Here is a 16,906-nt window from a genome sequence, read left to right as displayed (position 1 = left end):
GGTTCCCTGGCGCATGTTATGTTCTATGGACCGGAGGTTCCCTGGTTCACGTTATGTTCTATGGACCGGAGGTTCCCTGGTTCACGTTATGTTCTATGGACCGTAGGTTCCCTGGTGCATGTTATGTTCTATGGGACGGAGGTTCCCTGGTGCACGTTATGTTCTATGGGACGGAGGTTCCCTGGTTCATGTTATGTTCTATGGACCGTAGGTTCCCTGGCGCATGTTATGTTCTATGGACCGGAGGTTCCCTGGTGCACGTTATGTTCTATGGGACGGAGGTTCCCTGGTGCATGTTATGTTCTATGGACCGTAGGTTCCCTGGTGCATGTTATGTTCTATGGGACGGAGGTTCCCTGGCGCATGTTATGTTCTATGGGACGGAGGGTTCCCTGGCGCATGTTATGTTCTATGGGACGGAGGTTCCCTGGCGCATGTTATGTTCTATGGGACGGAGGTTCCCTGGTTCATGTTATGTTCTATGGGACGGAGGTTCCCTGGCGCATGTTATGTTCTATGGGACGGAGGTTCCCTGGTGCATGTTATGTTCTATGGGACGGAGGTTCCCTGGCGCATGTATGTTCTATGGACCGGAGGTTCCCTGGCGCATGTTATGTTCTATGGGACTGAGGTTCCTGTGCATGTATTCTATGGGACGGAGGTTCCCTGGTGCATGTTATGTTCTATGGGACGGAGGTTCCCTGGTGCATGTTATGTTCTATGGGCGGAGGTTCCCTGGCGCATGTTATGTTCTATGGGACGGAGGTTCCCTGGCGCATGTTAGTTCTATGGGACGGAGGTTCCCCTGGTGCATGTTATGTTCTATGGGACGGAGGTTCCCTGGTGCATGTTATGTTCTATGGACCGGAGGTTCCCCTGGCGCATGTTATGTTCTATGGGACGGAGGTTCCCTGGGCATGTTATGTTCTATGGGACGGAGGTTCCCTGGTGCATGTTATGTTCTATGGGACGGAGGTTCCCTGGTGGCATGTTCTGTCTATGGACGGAGGTTCCCTGCGCATGTTAGTTCTATGGACCGGAGGTTCCCTGGCGCTGTTATGTCTATGGGACGGAGGTTCCCTGGCGCATGTTATGTTCTATGGGCCGGAGGTTCCCTGGCGCATGTTATGTTCTATGGACCGGAGGTTCCCTGGCGCATGTTATGTTCTATGGGACGGAGGTTCCCTGGCGCATGTTATGTTCTATGGGACGGAGGTTCCCTGGCGCATGTTATGTTCTATGGGACGGAGGTTCCCTGGCGCATGTTATGTTCTATGGACCGGAGGTTCCCTGGCGCATGTTATGTTCTATGGGACGGAGGTTCCCTGGCGCATGTTATGTTCTATGGGACGGAGGTTCCCTGGTGCATGTTATGTTCTATGGACCGGAGGTTCCCTGGCGCATGTTATGTTCTATGGGACGGAGGTTCCCTGGTGCATGTTATGTTCTATGGACCGGAGGTTCCCTGGCGCATGTTATGTTCTATGGGACGGAGGTTCCCTGGTGCATGTTATGTTCTATGGACCGGAGGTTCCCTGGCGCGTGTTATGTTCTATGGGACGGAGGTTCCCTGGTTCATGTTATGTTCTATGGGACGGAGGTTCCCTGGCGCATGTTATGTTCTATGGGACGGAGGTTCCCTGGTGCATGTTATGTTCTATGGGACGGAGGTTCCCTGGCGCACGTTATATTCTATGGGACGGAGGTTCCCTGGTTCATGTTATGTTCTATGGGACGGAGGTTCCCTGGTGCATGTTATGTTCTATGGACCGGAGGTTCCCTGGCGCATGTTATGTTCTATGGGACGGAGGTTCCCTGGTTCATGTTATGTTCTATGGGACGGAGGTTCCCTGGCGCATGTTATGTTCTATGGGACGGAGGTTCCCTGGTGCATGTTATGTTCTATGGGATGGAGGTTCCCTGGCGCATGTTATGTTCTATGGGACGGAGGTTCCCTGGTTCATGTTATGTTCTATGGGACGGAGGTTCCCTGGCGCATGTTATGTTCTATGGGACGGAGGTTCCCTGGCGCATGTTATGTTCTATGGGACGGAGGTTCCCTGGCGCACGTTATGTTCTATGGGACGGAGGTTCCCTGGTTCACGTTATGTTCTATGGACCGTAGGTTCCCTGGTGCATGTTATGTTCTATGGGACGGAGGTTCCCTGGCGCACGTTATGTTCTATGGGACGGAGGTTCCCTGGCGCATGTTATGTTCTATGGGACGGAGGTTCCCTGGTGCACGTTATGTTCTATGGGACGGAGGTTCCCTGGTGCACGTTATGTTCTATGGGACGGAGGTTCCCTGGTGCACGTTATGTTCTATGGGACGGAGGTTCCCTGGTTCATGTTATGTTCTATGGGACGGAGGTTCCCTGGCGCATGTTATGTTCTATGGGACGGAGGTTCCCTGGCGCACGTTATGTTCTATGGGACGGAGGTTCCCTGGCGCACGTTATGTTCTATGGGACGGAGGTTCCCTGGCGCATGTTATGTTCTATGGACGGAGGTTCCCTGGTTCATGTTATGTTCTATGGGACGGAGGTTCCCTGGCGCACGTTATGTTCTATGGGACGGAGGTTCCCTGGCGCATGTTATGTTCTATGGGACGGAGGTTCCCTGGCGCATGTTATGTTCTATGGACCGGAGGTTCCCTGGTTCACGTTATGTTCTATGGACCGGAGGTTCCCTGGTTCACGTTATGTTCTATGGACCGTAGGTTCCCTGGTGCATGTTATGTTCTATGGGACGGAGGTTCCCTGGTGCACGTTATGTTCTATGGGACGGAGGTTCCCTGGCGCATGTTATGTTCTATGGGACGGAGGTTCCCTGGCGCATGTTATGTTCTATGGACCGTAGGTTCCCTGGTGCATGTTATGTTCTATGGGACGGAGGTTCCCTGGCGCATGTTATGTTCTATGGGACGGAGGTTCCCTGGCGCATGTTATGTTCTATGGGACGGAGGTTCCCTGGCGCATGTTATGTTCTATGGGACGGAGGTTCCCTGGCGCATGTTATGTTCTATGGACCGTAGGTTCCCTGGTGCATGTTATGTTCTATGGGACGGAGGTTCCCTGGCGCATGTTATGTTCTATGGGACGGAGGTTCCCTGGCGCACGTTATGTTCTATGGGACGGAGGTTCCCTGGCGCATGTTATGTTCTATGGACCGTAGGTTCCCTGGTGCATGTTATGTTCTATGGGACGGAGGTTCCCTAGCGCATGTTATGTTCTATGGGACGGAGGTTCCCTGGTGCATGTTATGTTCTATGGGACGGAGGTTCCCTGGCGCATGTTATGTTCTATGGACCGGAGGTTCCCTGGCGCATGTTATGTTCTATGGGACGGAGGTTCCCTGGTGCATGTTATGTTCTATGGGACGGAGGTTCCCTGGCGCATGTTATGTTCTATGGACCGGAGGTTCCCTGGCGCATGTTATGTTCTATGGGACGGAGGTTCCCTGGTGCATGTTATGTTCTATGGGACGGAGGTTCCCTGGCGCATGTTATGTTCTATGGACCGGAGGTTCCCTGGTTCACGTTATGTTCTATGGACCGGAGGTTCCCTGGTTCACGTTATGTTCTATGGACCGTAGGTTCCCTGGTGCATGTTATGTTCTATGGGACGGAGGTTCCCTGGCGCATGTTATGTTCTATGGGACGGAGGTTCCCTGGCGCACGTTATGTTCTATGGGACGGAGGTTCCCTGGCGCATGTTATGTTCTATGGACCGTAGGTTCCCTGGTGCATGTTATGTTCTATGGGACGGAGGTTCCCTGGCGCATGTTATGTTCTATGGGACGGAGGTTCCCTGGTGCATGTTATGTTCTATGGGACGGAGGTTCCCTGGCGCATGTTATGTTCTATGGACCGGAGGTTCCCTGGCGCATGTTATGTTCTATGGGACGGAGGTTCCCTGGTGCATGTTATGTTCTATGGGACGGAGGTTCCCTGGCGCATGTTATGTTCTATGGACCGGAGGTTCCCTGGCGCATGTTATGTTCTATGGGACGGAGGTTCCCTGGTGCATGTTATGTTCTATGGGACGGAGGTTCCCTGGCGCATGTTATGTTCTATGGACCGGAGGTTCCCTGGTTCACGTTATGTTCTATGGACCGGAGGTTCCCTGGTTCACGTTATGTTCTATGGACCGTAGGTTCCCTGGTGCATGTTATGTTCTATGGGACGGAGGTTCCCTGGTGCACGTTATGTTCTATGGGACGGAGGTTCCCTGGTTCATGTTATGTTCTATGGGACGGAGGTTCCCTGGCGCATGTTATGTTCTATGGACCGGAGGTTCCCTGGTTCACGTTATGTTCTATGGACCGTAGGTTCCCTGGTGCATGTTATGTTCTATGGGACGGAGGTTCCCTGGTTCATGTTATGTTCTATGGGACGGAGGTTCCCTGGCGCATGTTATGTTCTATGGGACGGAGGTTCCCTGGTTCACGTTATGTTCTATGGACCGGAGGTTCCCTGGTTCACGTTATGTTCTATGGACCGTAGGTTCCCTGGTGCATGTTATGTTCTATGGGACGGAGGTTCCCTGGCGCATGTTATGTTCTATGGGACGGAGGTTCCCTGGTGCATGTTATGTTCTATGGGACGTAGGTTCCCTGGCGCATGTTATGTTCTATGGGACGGAGGTTCCCTGGTTCATGTTATGTTCTATGGGACGGAGGTTCCCTGGCGCATGTTATGTTCTATGGGACGTAGGTTCCCTGGCGCATGTTATGTTCTATGGGACGGAGGTTCCCTGGCGCATGTTATGTTCTATGGGACGGAGGTTCCCTGGCGCATGTTATGTTCTATGGGACGGAGGTTCCCTGGTGCATGTTATGTTCTATGGGACGGAGGTTCCCTGGCGCACGTTATGTTCTACCTGGAGCTACAGGAGGCTTCTTCAGAATTGATGTGGCATCTCTACCGTGTGGTCAGACCGTGGCCCGAGACATGTGTTGAGATCTTCATATCAGGTTGAATACTTCAAACGAAAGTTAATTATAATCAAATATAATCAATTATATTCTTGTATAACTCACAATGAAAATGTTTCATATGTTATGATTTTCTATATTTACAGTATAAACAAAGTGGTTTGTTAAGTTGAGTGTAAGGCCTGTAATGGTTTATGGGTGTCACTGATAAGAAGACAGTTTCTTCCCTCTCCCCTCACAGCAGTACACAGGGAGGGGGGCTCCTGACTTAAGGAGAAATACATTGAGGCCCCAAAAAGGTGTTTATATCATAGCCGAGAATAATATTTTGCAAGTCCTGCAGAGTAGAGGTCATGAACTTTTTACATAAGCCTGGGAAGGTGTGTCTTATGCCATGGCCATAGCATATGTCTGGTCAAGTCCAGTCCTGTACATCAGAGGCCATGCCCAGTTTCCACAAATATGTGTATGGAGGAGGGGTCTTTAGGTTTTTCTATCCTGTTTTCGAGCATAAAGACACTGGCAGATGGGGAGGAACTTTCCTTTTTGGAGAGAGTGAGAGAGAGGGGGGGGATCCCCTGGTATGCTCTCTCCCGGTAACGCTCTCTCCCTGAGAGCTGGGTTTTTGCTCTCGGTAAGGTTCTCTCAAACCTGGTAAATATCTCTCGAATTTCTGGGTTGAATGAGTGGAATGAATTGAAGTGTGTTTGTGAGTATTAGTAACCGCCACCTGTGAGGATCTTCCTCCGAATACATGCGGGATATAGGTATGTGTTTGTGAATGTTAGTACCCGCCATCTGTGTCGGAAAAAAGGTATGGAATTGATGTGAATTGATTTGGTGAATGAAAGTTTGAATGTGCTTTTTATTATCACCGGTCATTTATGAGGAAATGCCTCTAAATTCTGTCGGGAGATTTTAAATGTCACAACTGAATTGGGCAGCTGAAGTTACAAATTATGGTAATAAATGTAAAACTGTGAATTAGAGTTTCATATTAGAACATGATCACAGCATGATAGGTTTAGTATGATTATAATGTTGTAACGAGAGACGGTAAAAACCCTGTATAAGTTTGGACCTATTTTTCTTCAAATAAACTGATCCCACCTTTTGGATTGGGACAACTTAAAAGACATCTGCGCTCTCCTCTCCTGCTTCAAAGGTAAGATTGCACACTGCCACACTCACACTTAGGTAGGGCCACACCTCACCTTTAGTGGCTGAAAGAAGTGATACGACGACGGGCAGCTGGTGTTAGAGGCCACGCTGTTAGCTGCCCCTCTAAGCAGATTACGGTGATCTTGCGTGTCGATTTTTCCTGTTTCTCACCTGAGGGGGCGGGGCAGCTGAAGTCTATGCCCTGCAGCTCCTCGGCGTACGACTTCCTGCTTTGCTCCCATTGGCTGCCTGCAACAGAGGGGGAGGGGCTTCTCAGTAGCATCAGCATGCTAACAGGCTACCAGGCTAAAAGCTAGCTCTGCTCGAGAACAGGAAGTTACCTTTCTGAGCGGACAGGTGAGGGGGGGTTATGAAGAGGCGGGTTCTCTGTGGAGAGATGGGGCGGGGTCTGCGGGGCGAGGAAATAAAGACACCTGTTTATATCAAGTTATCACCTGTTTACATCAAGTTATCACCTGTTTATATCAAGTTATCACCTGTTTACATCAAGTTATCACCTGTTTATATCAAGTTATCACCTGTTCATATCAAGTTATCACCTGTTTATATCAAGTTATCACCTGTTCATATGAAGTTATCACCTGTTTATATCAAGTTATCACCTGTTTACATCAAGTTATCACCTGTTTATATCAAGTTATCACCTGTTTACATCAAGTTATCACCTGTTTATATCAAGTTATCACCTGTTTCATATCAAGTTATCACCTGTTTATATCAAGTTATCACCTGTTCATATCAAGTTATCACCTGTTTACATCAAGTTATCACCCGTTCATATCAAGTTATCACCTGTTTACAAGTTATCACCTGTTTACATCAAGTTATCACCCGTTCATATCAAGTTATCACCCGTTCATATCAAGTTATCACCCGTTCATATCAAGTTATCACCCGTTCATATCAAGTTATCACCCGTTCATATCAAGTTATCACCCGTTCATATCAAGTTTACCACCCGTTACATCAAAGTTATCCCCGTTCATATCAGTTATCACCTCAGAGTCAGTATCACGTTATCAAGTACCCGTTCATATCAAGTTATCACCCGTTCATATCAAGTTATCACCCGTTCATATCAAGTTATCACCCGTTCATATCAAGTTATCACCCGTTCATATCAAGTTATCACCTGTTTACAAGTTATCACCTGTTTACATCAAGTTATCACCTGTTTACATCAAGTTATCACCCGTTTACATCAAGTTATCACCCGTTCACATCAAGTTATCACCCGTTCATATCAAGTTATCACCCGTTCATATCAAGTTACCACCCGTTCATATCAAGTTATCACCCGTTCATATCAAGTTACCACCCGTTCATATCAAGTTACCACCCGTTTACATCAAGTTATCACCCGTTCATATCAAGTTATCACCCGTTCATATCAAGTTATCACCCGTTCATATCAAGTTATCACCCGTTCATATCAAGTTATCACCCGTTCATATCAAGTTATCACCCGTTCATATCAAGTTATCACCCGTTCATATCAAGTTATCACCCGTTCATATCAAGTTATCACCCGATTATATCAAGTTATCACCCGTTCATATCAAGTTATCACCCGTTCATATCAAGTTATCACCCGTTCATATCAAGTTATCACCCGTTCATATCAAGTTATCACCCGATTATATCAAGTTATCACCCGTTCATATCAAGTTATCACCCGTTCATATCAAGTTATCACCCGTTCATATCAAGTTATCACCCGTTTATATCAAGTTATCACCCGTTCATATCAAGTTATCACCCGTTTACATCAAGTTATCACCCGTTCATATCAAGTTATCACCCGTTCATATCAAGTTATCACCTGTTTACATCAAGTTATCACCCGTTCATATCAAGTTATCACCCGTTCATATCAAGTTACCACCCGTTCATATCAAGTTACCACCCGTTCATATCAAGTTACCACCCGTTCACATCAAGTTATCACCCGTTCATATCAAGTTATCACCCGTTCATATCAAGTTATCACCCGTTCATATCAAGTTATCACCCGTTCATATCAAGTTATCACCCGTTCATATCAAGTTATCACCCGTTCATATCAAGTTATCACCCGTTCATATCAAGTTATCACCCGTTCATATCAAGTTATCACCCGATTATATCAAGTTATCACCCGTTCATATCAAGTTATCACCCGTTCATATCAAGTTATCACCCGTTCATATCAAGTTATCACCCGTTCATATCAAGTTATCACCCGTTCATATCAAGTTATCACCCGATTATATCAAGTTATCACCCGTTCATATCAAGTTATCACCCGTTCATATCAAGTTATCCACCCTTCATATCAAGTTATCACCCGTTTATATCAAGTTATCACCCGTTTCCATCAAGTTATCACCCTGTTTACATCAAGTTATCACCCGTTCATATCAAGTTATCACCCGTTCATATCAAGTTATCACCTGTTTACATCAAGTTATCACCCGTTCATATCAAGTTATCACCTGTTCATATCAAGTTATCACCTGTTCACATCAAGTTATCACCCGTTCATATCAAGTTATCACCCGTTTACATCAAGTTATCACCCGTTCATATCAAGTTATCACCTGTTCATATTAAGTTATCACCTGTAACATCCCATTACAAGTTATCACCTGTAACATCCCATTTTACTAAGATGGCAGCGCAGACAGCAGCAGCGGCCCCTAGCTCTCCGAGTCTTTAGTGTTTTCGAGTGTTTTTAATGTATGTTCGTCTAGTTCAACACCCCGGACCGATAGTACAGTATGGTCGTGAGTTTTATTTTTAGTGTTGTTTTGTACATATTAGGCGCGTTCACACCACAGTACTTTTCCCACTTTAGTTCCTGAGTTCATGAGAACCTTTTCACCCCCTTTCCCGTCCCTGCTAGAGAGCAGGGACTTTATGGGCTTAGATATGTCTCATCATTATTTGTGTGAACAGAAAAATAATGTGTGTGTAAATATGTGATTTGTAAATGTAAAACACCATCCACAGTTTGATCACCATTTATGTAAACAAGTATTTCAGAGGCACACCTTCATATGATCATTATAGTTATAAAACAATAAGAGAATAAATGAAAAACTGGTATGAAATACTATATGGCAGTAAAACAAGAATAAAGTTTAAAAGGGTGATTTCTAAAATATCCATAAAGAAAAAGTACATCTGTTCACAGTTGTGTTTCATATGGGTGTTGAGAGAGGTATCCATAGATCTCTCCATGTTGCTCTCAAAGTGCACCAGATTGATGCTTTTAACTTCAATAATAAAAAAAAAAATCTTCTCCGATATGTCGTGAGCTGATTATCGAGCCTTCATTGTAACAGTCGCGGGTGTAGCTGTATGAGTGTGTGGGGAGTGTTGCAGTAGAACATTTCACTGTAGCCCATAGCATTAATGGGAAACCCTACATAGAGCTATCTATCTATCTGTAGACAGACAGACAGACGGACAGGCAGACGGTCGGGCGGACGGACGGGCAGACGGACGGACGGACGGACGGACGGGCGGACGGAACGGGCGGGCGGGCGGACGGACGGACGGGCGGACGGACGGACGGACAGGCAGACAGACAGACAGACAGACAGACGGATGGATAGACGGATGGATAGATGGATATATAGATAGATAGATAGATAGATAGATACTTCATTCATCCCAAATTGTGAAATGTGTGGAAACAATAACATGAAATACAAATGAAAGTAATAGACAGGAATATATGCATATACAGTAGAAAGGACACGATGAATATTATAACATTTAATGTAGCCTGACTAAGGCTGACCTATACGGTGCTTTTCTACAGATTACATTACCACTGCACTGGTAAGGTAAAACTAGAACGATTAATAAGATGTGAAGTGCTTTGTAACTTTGACCCGCTTGACTGAATACACAAAAAACAATGAAGAAAGTTGAACCAATAAACTAAGACAAACTAACTGTATCACTATAACATGATGATGATGGTGATTGTTACGACGCTGGGTCGTTATGTCATTTGTGTGTAGATATGTTTCCCTCCTGCTGTATCTGTCCTGTTGTGTCCTACTTATACCGCATACTGGTCCTCTTGCTTGTCTTGAAAACCTCAGAAAAGGAACTACTTGAACCTGTCCTTGTTGGACACGCTTTCATTTAACCAAAAGTGTGAAACCCTTTTGGTTAATTCTCGTTTTCTCCTGTTTATACGTCAGAGTGGGTAAGAAGCCTGTACGTTTATTTTTCTTATTTGTTAGGCAATATTTATGTGTTCAGAGATTTGTTTGTTTTGTGGGTTGTTGCGTTTCTTTGTTAAAAACTTTGGTAATTAAAATGACCAAACGGCATTCTCTGTGTCGGTGTCCATGTTCTTGGGAGTGGGAAGAGTTGGGAGGCATTCTCTGTCTCTGTGTCCATGTTCTTGGGAGTGGGAAGAGTTGGGAGGCTTTCTCTGTCTCTGTGTCCATGTTCTTGGGAGTGGGAAGAGTTGGGAGGCTTTCTCTGTCTCTGTGTCCATGTTCTTGGGAGTGGGAAGAGTTGGGAGGCTTTCTCTGTCTCGGTGTCCATGTTCTTGGGAGTGGGAAGAGTTGGGAGGCTTTCTCTGTCTCTGTGTCCATGTTCTTGGGAGTGGGAAGAGTTGGGAGGCTTTCTCTGTCTCTGTGTCCATGTTCTTGGGAGTGGGAAGAGTTGGGAGGCTTTCTCTGTCTCTGTGTCCATGTTCTTGGGAGTGGGAAGAGTTGGGAGGCTTTCTCTGTCTCGGTGTCCATGTTCTTGGGAGTGGGAAGAGTTGGGAGGCTTTCTCTGTCTCTGTGTCCATGTTCTTGGGAGTGGGAAGAGTGGGGAGGCATTCTCTGTCTCTGTGTCCAAGTTCTTGGGAGTGGGAAGAGTTGGGAGGCATTCTCTCTGTCGGTGTCCATGTTCTTGGGAGTGGGAAGAGTTGGGAGGCTTTCTCTGTCTCGGTGTCCAAGTTCTTGGGAGTGGGAAGAGTTGGGAGGCATTCTCTCTGTCGGTGTCCATGTTCTTGGGAGTGGGAAGAGTGGGGAGGCTTTCTCTGTCTCTGTGTCCATGTTCTTGGGAGTGGGAAGAGTGGGGAGGCTTTCTCTGTCTCGGTGTCCATGTTCTTGGGAGTGGGAAGAGTGGGGAGGCTTTCTCCGTCTCGGTGTCCATGTTCTTGGGAGTGGGAAGAGTTGGGAGGCTTTCTCTGTCTCTGTGTCCATGTTCTTGGGAGTGGGAAGAGTTGGGAGGCATTCTCTCTGTCGGTGTCCATGTTCTTGGGAGTGGGAAGAGTGGGGAGGCATTCTCTCTGTCGGTGTCCATGTTCTTGGGAGTGGGAAGAGTGGGGAGGCTTTCTCTGTCTCTGTGTCCATGTTCTTGGGAGTGGGAAGAGTTGGGAGGCTTTCTCTGTCTCTGTGTCCATGTTCTTGGGAGTGGGAAGAGTTGGGAGGCATTCTCTCTGTCGGTGTCCATGTTCTTGGGAGTGGGAAGAGTTGGGAGGCTTTCTCTGTCTCTGTGTCCATGTTCTTGGGAGTGGGAAGAGTTGGGAGGCTTTCTCTGTCTCTGTGTCCATGTTCTTGGGAGTGGGAAGAGTTGGGAGGCTTTCTCTGTCTCGGTGTCCATGTTCTTGGGAGTGGGAAGAGTTGGGAGGCTTTCTCTGTCTCTGTGTCCATGTTCTTGGGAGTGGGAAGAGTTGGGAGGCTTTCTCTGTCTCTGTGTCCATGTTCTTGGGAGTGGGAAGAGTTGGGAGGCTTTCTCTGTCTCTGTGTCCATGTTCTTGGGAGTGGGAAGAGTTGGGAGGCTTTCTCTGTCTCGGTGTCCATGTTCTTGGGAGTGGGAAGAGTTGGGAGGCTTTCTCTGTCTCTGTGTCCATGTTCTTGGGAGTGGGAAGAGTGGGGAGGCTTTCTCTGTCTCTGTGTCCAAGTTCTTGGGAGTGGGAAGAGTTGGGAGGCATTCTCTCTGTCGGTGTCCATGTTCTTGGGAGTGGGAAGAGTTGGGAGGCTTTCTCTGTCTCGGTGTCCAAGTTCTTGGGAGTGGGAAGAGTTGGGAGGCATTCTCTCTGTCGGTGTCCATGTTCTTGGGAGTGGGAAGAGTTGGGAGGCTTTCTCTGTCTCGGTGTCCAAGTTCTTGGGAGTGGGAAGAGTTGGGAGGCATTCTCTCTGTCGGTGTCCATGTTCTTGGGAGTGGGAAGAGTGGGGAGGCTTTCTCTGTCTCTGTGTCCATGTTCTTGGGAGTGGGAAGAGTGGGGAGGCTTTCTCTGTCTCGGTGTCCATGTTCTTGGGAGTGGGAAGAGTGGGGAGGCTTTCTCTGTCTCTGTGTCCATGTTCTTGGGAGTGGGAAGAGTTGGGAGGCATTCTCTCTGTCGGTGTCCATGTTCTTGGGAGTGGGAAGAGTTGGGAGGCTTTCTCTGTCTCGGTGTCCAAGTTCTTGGGAGTGGGAAGAGTTGGGAGGCATTCTCTCTGTCGGTGTCCATGTTCTTGGGAGTGGGAAGAGTGGGGAGGCTTTCTCTGTCTCTGTGTCCATGTTCTTGGGAGTGGGAAGAGTGGGGAGGCTTTCTCTGTCTCGGTGTCCATGTTCTTGGGAGTGGGAAGAGTGGGGAGGCTTTCTCCGTCTCGGTGTCCATGTTCTTGGGAGTGGGAAGAGTGGGGAGGCTTTCTCTGTCTCTGTGTCCATGTTCTTGGGAGTGGGAAGAGTTGGGAGGCATTCTCTCTGTCGGTGTCCATGTTCTTGGGAGTGGGAAGAGTGGGGAGGCATTCTCTCTGTCGGTGTCCATGTTCTTGGGAGTGGGAAGAGTGGGGAGGCTTTCTCTGTCTCTGTGTCCATGTTCTTGGGAGTGGGAAGAGTTGGGAGGCTTTCTCTGTCTCTGTGTCCATGTTCTTGGGAGTGGGAAGAGTTGGGAGGCATTCTCTCTGTCGGTGTCCATGTTCTTGGGAGTGGGAAGAGTTGGGAGGCTTTCTCTGTCTCGGTGTCCATGTTCTTGGGAGTGGGAAGAGTGGGGAGGCTTTCTCTGTGTCGGTGTCCATGTTCTTGGGAGTGGGAAGAGTGGGGAGGCTTTCTCTCTGTCGGTGTCCATGTTCTTGGGAGTGGGAAGAGTGGGGAGGCTTTCTCTGTCTCTGTGTCCATGTTCTTGGGAGTGGGAAGAGTTGGGAGGCATTCTCTCTGTCGGTGTCCATGTTCTTGGGAGTGGGAAGAGTTGGGAGGCTTTCTCTGTCTCGGTGTCCATGTTCTTGGGAGTGGGAAGAGTTGGGAGGCTTTCTCTGTCTCGGTGTCCATGTTCTTGGGAGTGGGAAGAGTTGGGAGGCTTTCTCTGTCTCGGTGTCCATGTTCTTGGGAGTGGGAAGAGTTGGGAGGCATTCTCTGTCTCGGTGTCCATGTTCTTGGGAGTGGGAAGAGTTGGGAGGCATTCTCTGTCTTGGTGTCCATGTTCTTGGGAGTGGGAAGAGTTGGGAGGCTTTCTCTGTCTCTGTGTCCATGTTCTTGGGAGTGGGAAGAGTGGGGAGGCTTTCTCTGTCTCGGTGTCCATGTTCTTGGGAGTGGGAAGAGTTGGGAGGCTTTCTCTGTCTCGGTGTCCATGTTCTTGGGAGTGGGAAGAGTGGGGAGGCTTTCTCTGTCTCGGTGTCCATGTTCTTGGGAGTGGGAAGAGTGGGGAGGCATTCTCTGTCTCTGTGTCCATGTTCTTGGGAGTGGGAAGAGTGGGGAGGCATTCTCTGTCTCTGTGTCCATGTTCTTGGGAGTGGGAAGAGTGGGGAGAGGGCAATTTTATGCTGCGCCTAGTTCCTCTAGATCTGGGCGTAACAGTGAACATAGCCGTGGGAACATGTTTCAAATGGGGGGTGCTGTGGGGATGACACCAGGGCCGGTTCTGACCAATTTGCTGCCCTAGGCAAGATTTTAGCTGGCACCGCCCCCCCCCCCCCCCACAAGCCTGAAAAACGTACAGTAGAAAAGATAAAGATCGATAGAGTATCCAAGGAATACACAATAGAATATATAAAGAAAAAAGGAAAAACCTACAAAAGACCAACACACTACAAAAACAGAAACGTATTGACATGTTGGACAGCTTATATAAAAAGGCTTCAAATGTATTTAGTATTGTATTAACATGTTTTAACACGTCACATCCTCTAAGGGGGTCCGGGGGTCTGCCCCCCCGGGAAGAATGTTTTTGACATTTCAAAGTAAAATGCTTCAATCTGGAGCACTTTGAGCATAATTACAAGAGACTGGATCTAGGGGGGACAACTCTAAAACACCCATCTGAAGAAGATCGGTTTACATTTTAATAACCAAATAAGTATGTGAACATAACCAATAACCCATAGCCAATAACAAATCAATGTAACGTGTTGTATTTTTGTTGTTCATTCATATCTTATTTTACCTAGTTAACATTTATTAATTAATGCATATTTTTTAATCTCTCCAGTTTTAAAGGATATTTCTGGTTTACTGTCCTTTAGCTCAGGGGTTCCCAACCCCCGGTCCGCGGACCGGTACCGGAGGTGTTACTGCCGGGCCGCGAAATAGCTGTGAGTTTATCGTAATATTTGCAGAATTATAATAATAATAATAATTATTATAATATACATTATTTGAGATATATTTCAAACTCGGACTTCATTTTAAGGACATGTCGGCCAGGGGTGTAGTATCTGCTGCCCGCAGCTGCTTTATAGAAGGAACACCTCCTTCACTTCATGAAATGGCTGCAGCACCAGGAGGCAGCGGGACGTGTACTCCGCCTCTGAGAAGAGAAGCATCAGCGGGTAAAGAGCTGTGCCTTTTTACGCACCGCCTTCGCTGTGTTTACCTTCATTAGAACAGCTAGAGTGACTGCAGGCTGCTACGTGTTAACCACACACACCTCTACACACACACACACACCTCTACACACACACACACCTCTACACACACACACACCTCTACACACACACACACACACACCTCTACACACACACACACACACCTCTACACCACACACACACCTCTACACACACACACACACACACCGACCGCATACACACACACACACCACACACACACACCTCTACACACACACACCTCTACACACACACACACACACACACCTCTACACACACACACCTCTACACACACACACACCTCTACACACACACACACACACCTCTACACACACACACACACACCTCTACACACACACACCTCTACACACACCTCTACACACACACACACACACCTCTACACACACACACACACCTCTACACACACACACACACACCTCTACACACACACACACACCTCTACACATATCGACCTGCCCGATTACTCCCCCTTTTATTAGTTTTATGAAGGAGATGTCCAGTCAGTCACCAAGGCGCATGATGTGTGTGTGTATGTGCTCAGCTCAGCTCTGTGTGTTCGGTGTGTTTGTGTCTGTCCAACACCGGCATTTGTTTTCAAATGTTTATGAACAGTAATTTACACACATATGGCTAACTCCATATATGCAGCTGTTCCCAAAATAAATTAGTTTAATCTTAATCTCGATGTAGTGCTAAATGCTTGGCACAATAAAGGTTGGGAACCCCTGATGTAGTATACACTGGAATGATTTCAAACCTGTTGTTATTTATCCTAATAATTATAAAGGAGTGCCTTGGAAATATGTGTTTACATAAATTGTGATCGAACCGTTTGAGAGCCACTGAGATAACTTAGACTAAAGTGAACTATCTAAACCCTCAGAGTCCTTTACCTCACTGAGCCTCTCAGGGCAAATGGAAAATGTAACCGGGGTGAAAAGGGTGTTATCTTTACTTAATTATGAATGTTGTTACATTAATGCCGAAAATTAGTTTTTTTTGTATTATATTTCCATTTAATCTTGTGGGCGTGCAGATTCCCTGTCCTCCATCAGGGGGCGCTGCAGCACCCTCAGCACCCCTACTTCCCATGGCCATGGCATCTAACGTTCCGCTGTTCATTAAAAAAACAGCGCATTAAACAAACCATCATGCTCTTACTTTGAAAATCATGCGGAAATGTCGTCATCAGCAGGCCATCACGTGGCTTCCGAAAATAACCGAGTGACACGAGTAGATTTTAGCCGAGACCGGCGGAAAGGTTGTCTCAAAACTCCGTGTGTAAAAAGACGATCCACAAGCAGAAATGTGAGATCCACAATACAAATTTTTGGTTGACAAATACAAATTGGCAAATGCCTGATCGAAAGTTGTAAATGTTAAAGAGATATTCAAAGATCTTTTTTTTATTTGTAAAAATATTTTGCGCATTTGCAGATCCGTTTTACATTTGCAAATCTTTGAAATGCATTTGTGGATGGTGTTTTACATTTACAAATCACATATTTACACACAAATTATTTTTCTGTTCACACAAATAATGATGAGACATATCTAAGCCCAAAGTACTTTCACGGGAGAAAAAGGTTCCTATGTCTGATTGGCTGGGCGGAATGCAAACCACGCCCCGTAAAACTCCCCGTGAAGCCGCCATTTTATTTTCCTCGCATTAGCATTATTAGCATTAGCATTCGCCCAGTGCACCAACGCAGAGAGACTAACTTATGGCAACACAAAAGAAAACATGGGAGCGGTGGAGATGAGGAGGTGTCGGCGTTCTGGCGATTTCCTCTGAAGGCTTCAGTAGAAGCTGCTGGGAGTAGCTTCTACTGAAGCCTTCCCCAACTCCGGGGACTTCCGGCCGGGGACTCCGGGTGGCAGTATACGCCGTGAAGTGGTTTGCTGCCTGCCAGTAAACCCAAAGCAGCAGAAGAAGAAGTGACGTCAGCGGCTTCATTTGCCTAATC

The 16,906-nt window shown here is 47.1% G+C and overlaps 1 protein-coding gene across 3 annotated transcripts in view; it reads right to left on the bottom strand.

Moving 5' to 3' along the window:
* Positions 1-16,906, bottom strand: part of si:dkey-181m9.8 (protein ELC) — a 51,520-nt gene that overhangs the window by 14,966 nt on the left and 19,648 nt on the right. For all 3 annotated transcript variants that reach the window (XM_034113863.1, XM_034113865.1, XM_034113864.1), the window contains exons 6-7: positions 6,438-6,505; positions 6,268-6,345 (exon numbers count right to left, since the gene is read on the bottom strand). In XM_034113863.1, coding sequence (XP_033969754.1) covers positions 6,268-6,345; positions 6,438-6,505 — 146 coding nt within the window. The remainder of the gene's footprint in view (positions 1-6,267; positions 6,346-6,437; positions 6,506-16,906) is intronic.

Source organism: Trematomus bernacchii, unplaced genomic scaffold (assembly GCF_902827165.1).
Source record: "Trematomus bernacchii unplaced genomic scaffold, fTreBer1.1, whole genome shotgun sequence".
Classification (NCBI taxonomy): Eukaryota; Metazoa; Chordata; class Actinopteri; order Perciformes; family Nototheniidae; genus Trematomus; species Trematomus bernacchii.
Note: the sequence above shows the minus strand (reverse complement) of the source record. Positions and strands in the feature narration are given on the sequence as shown.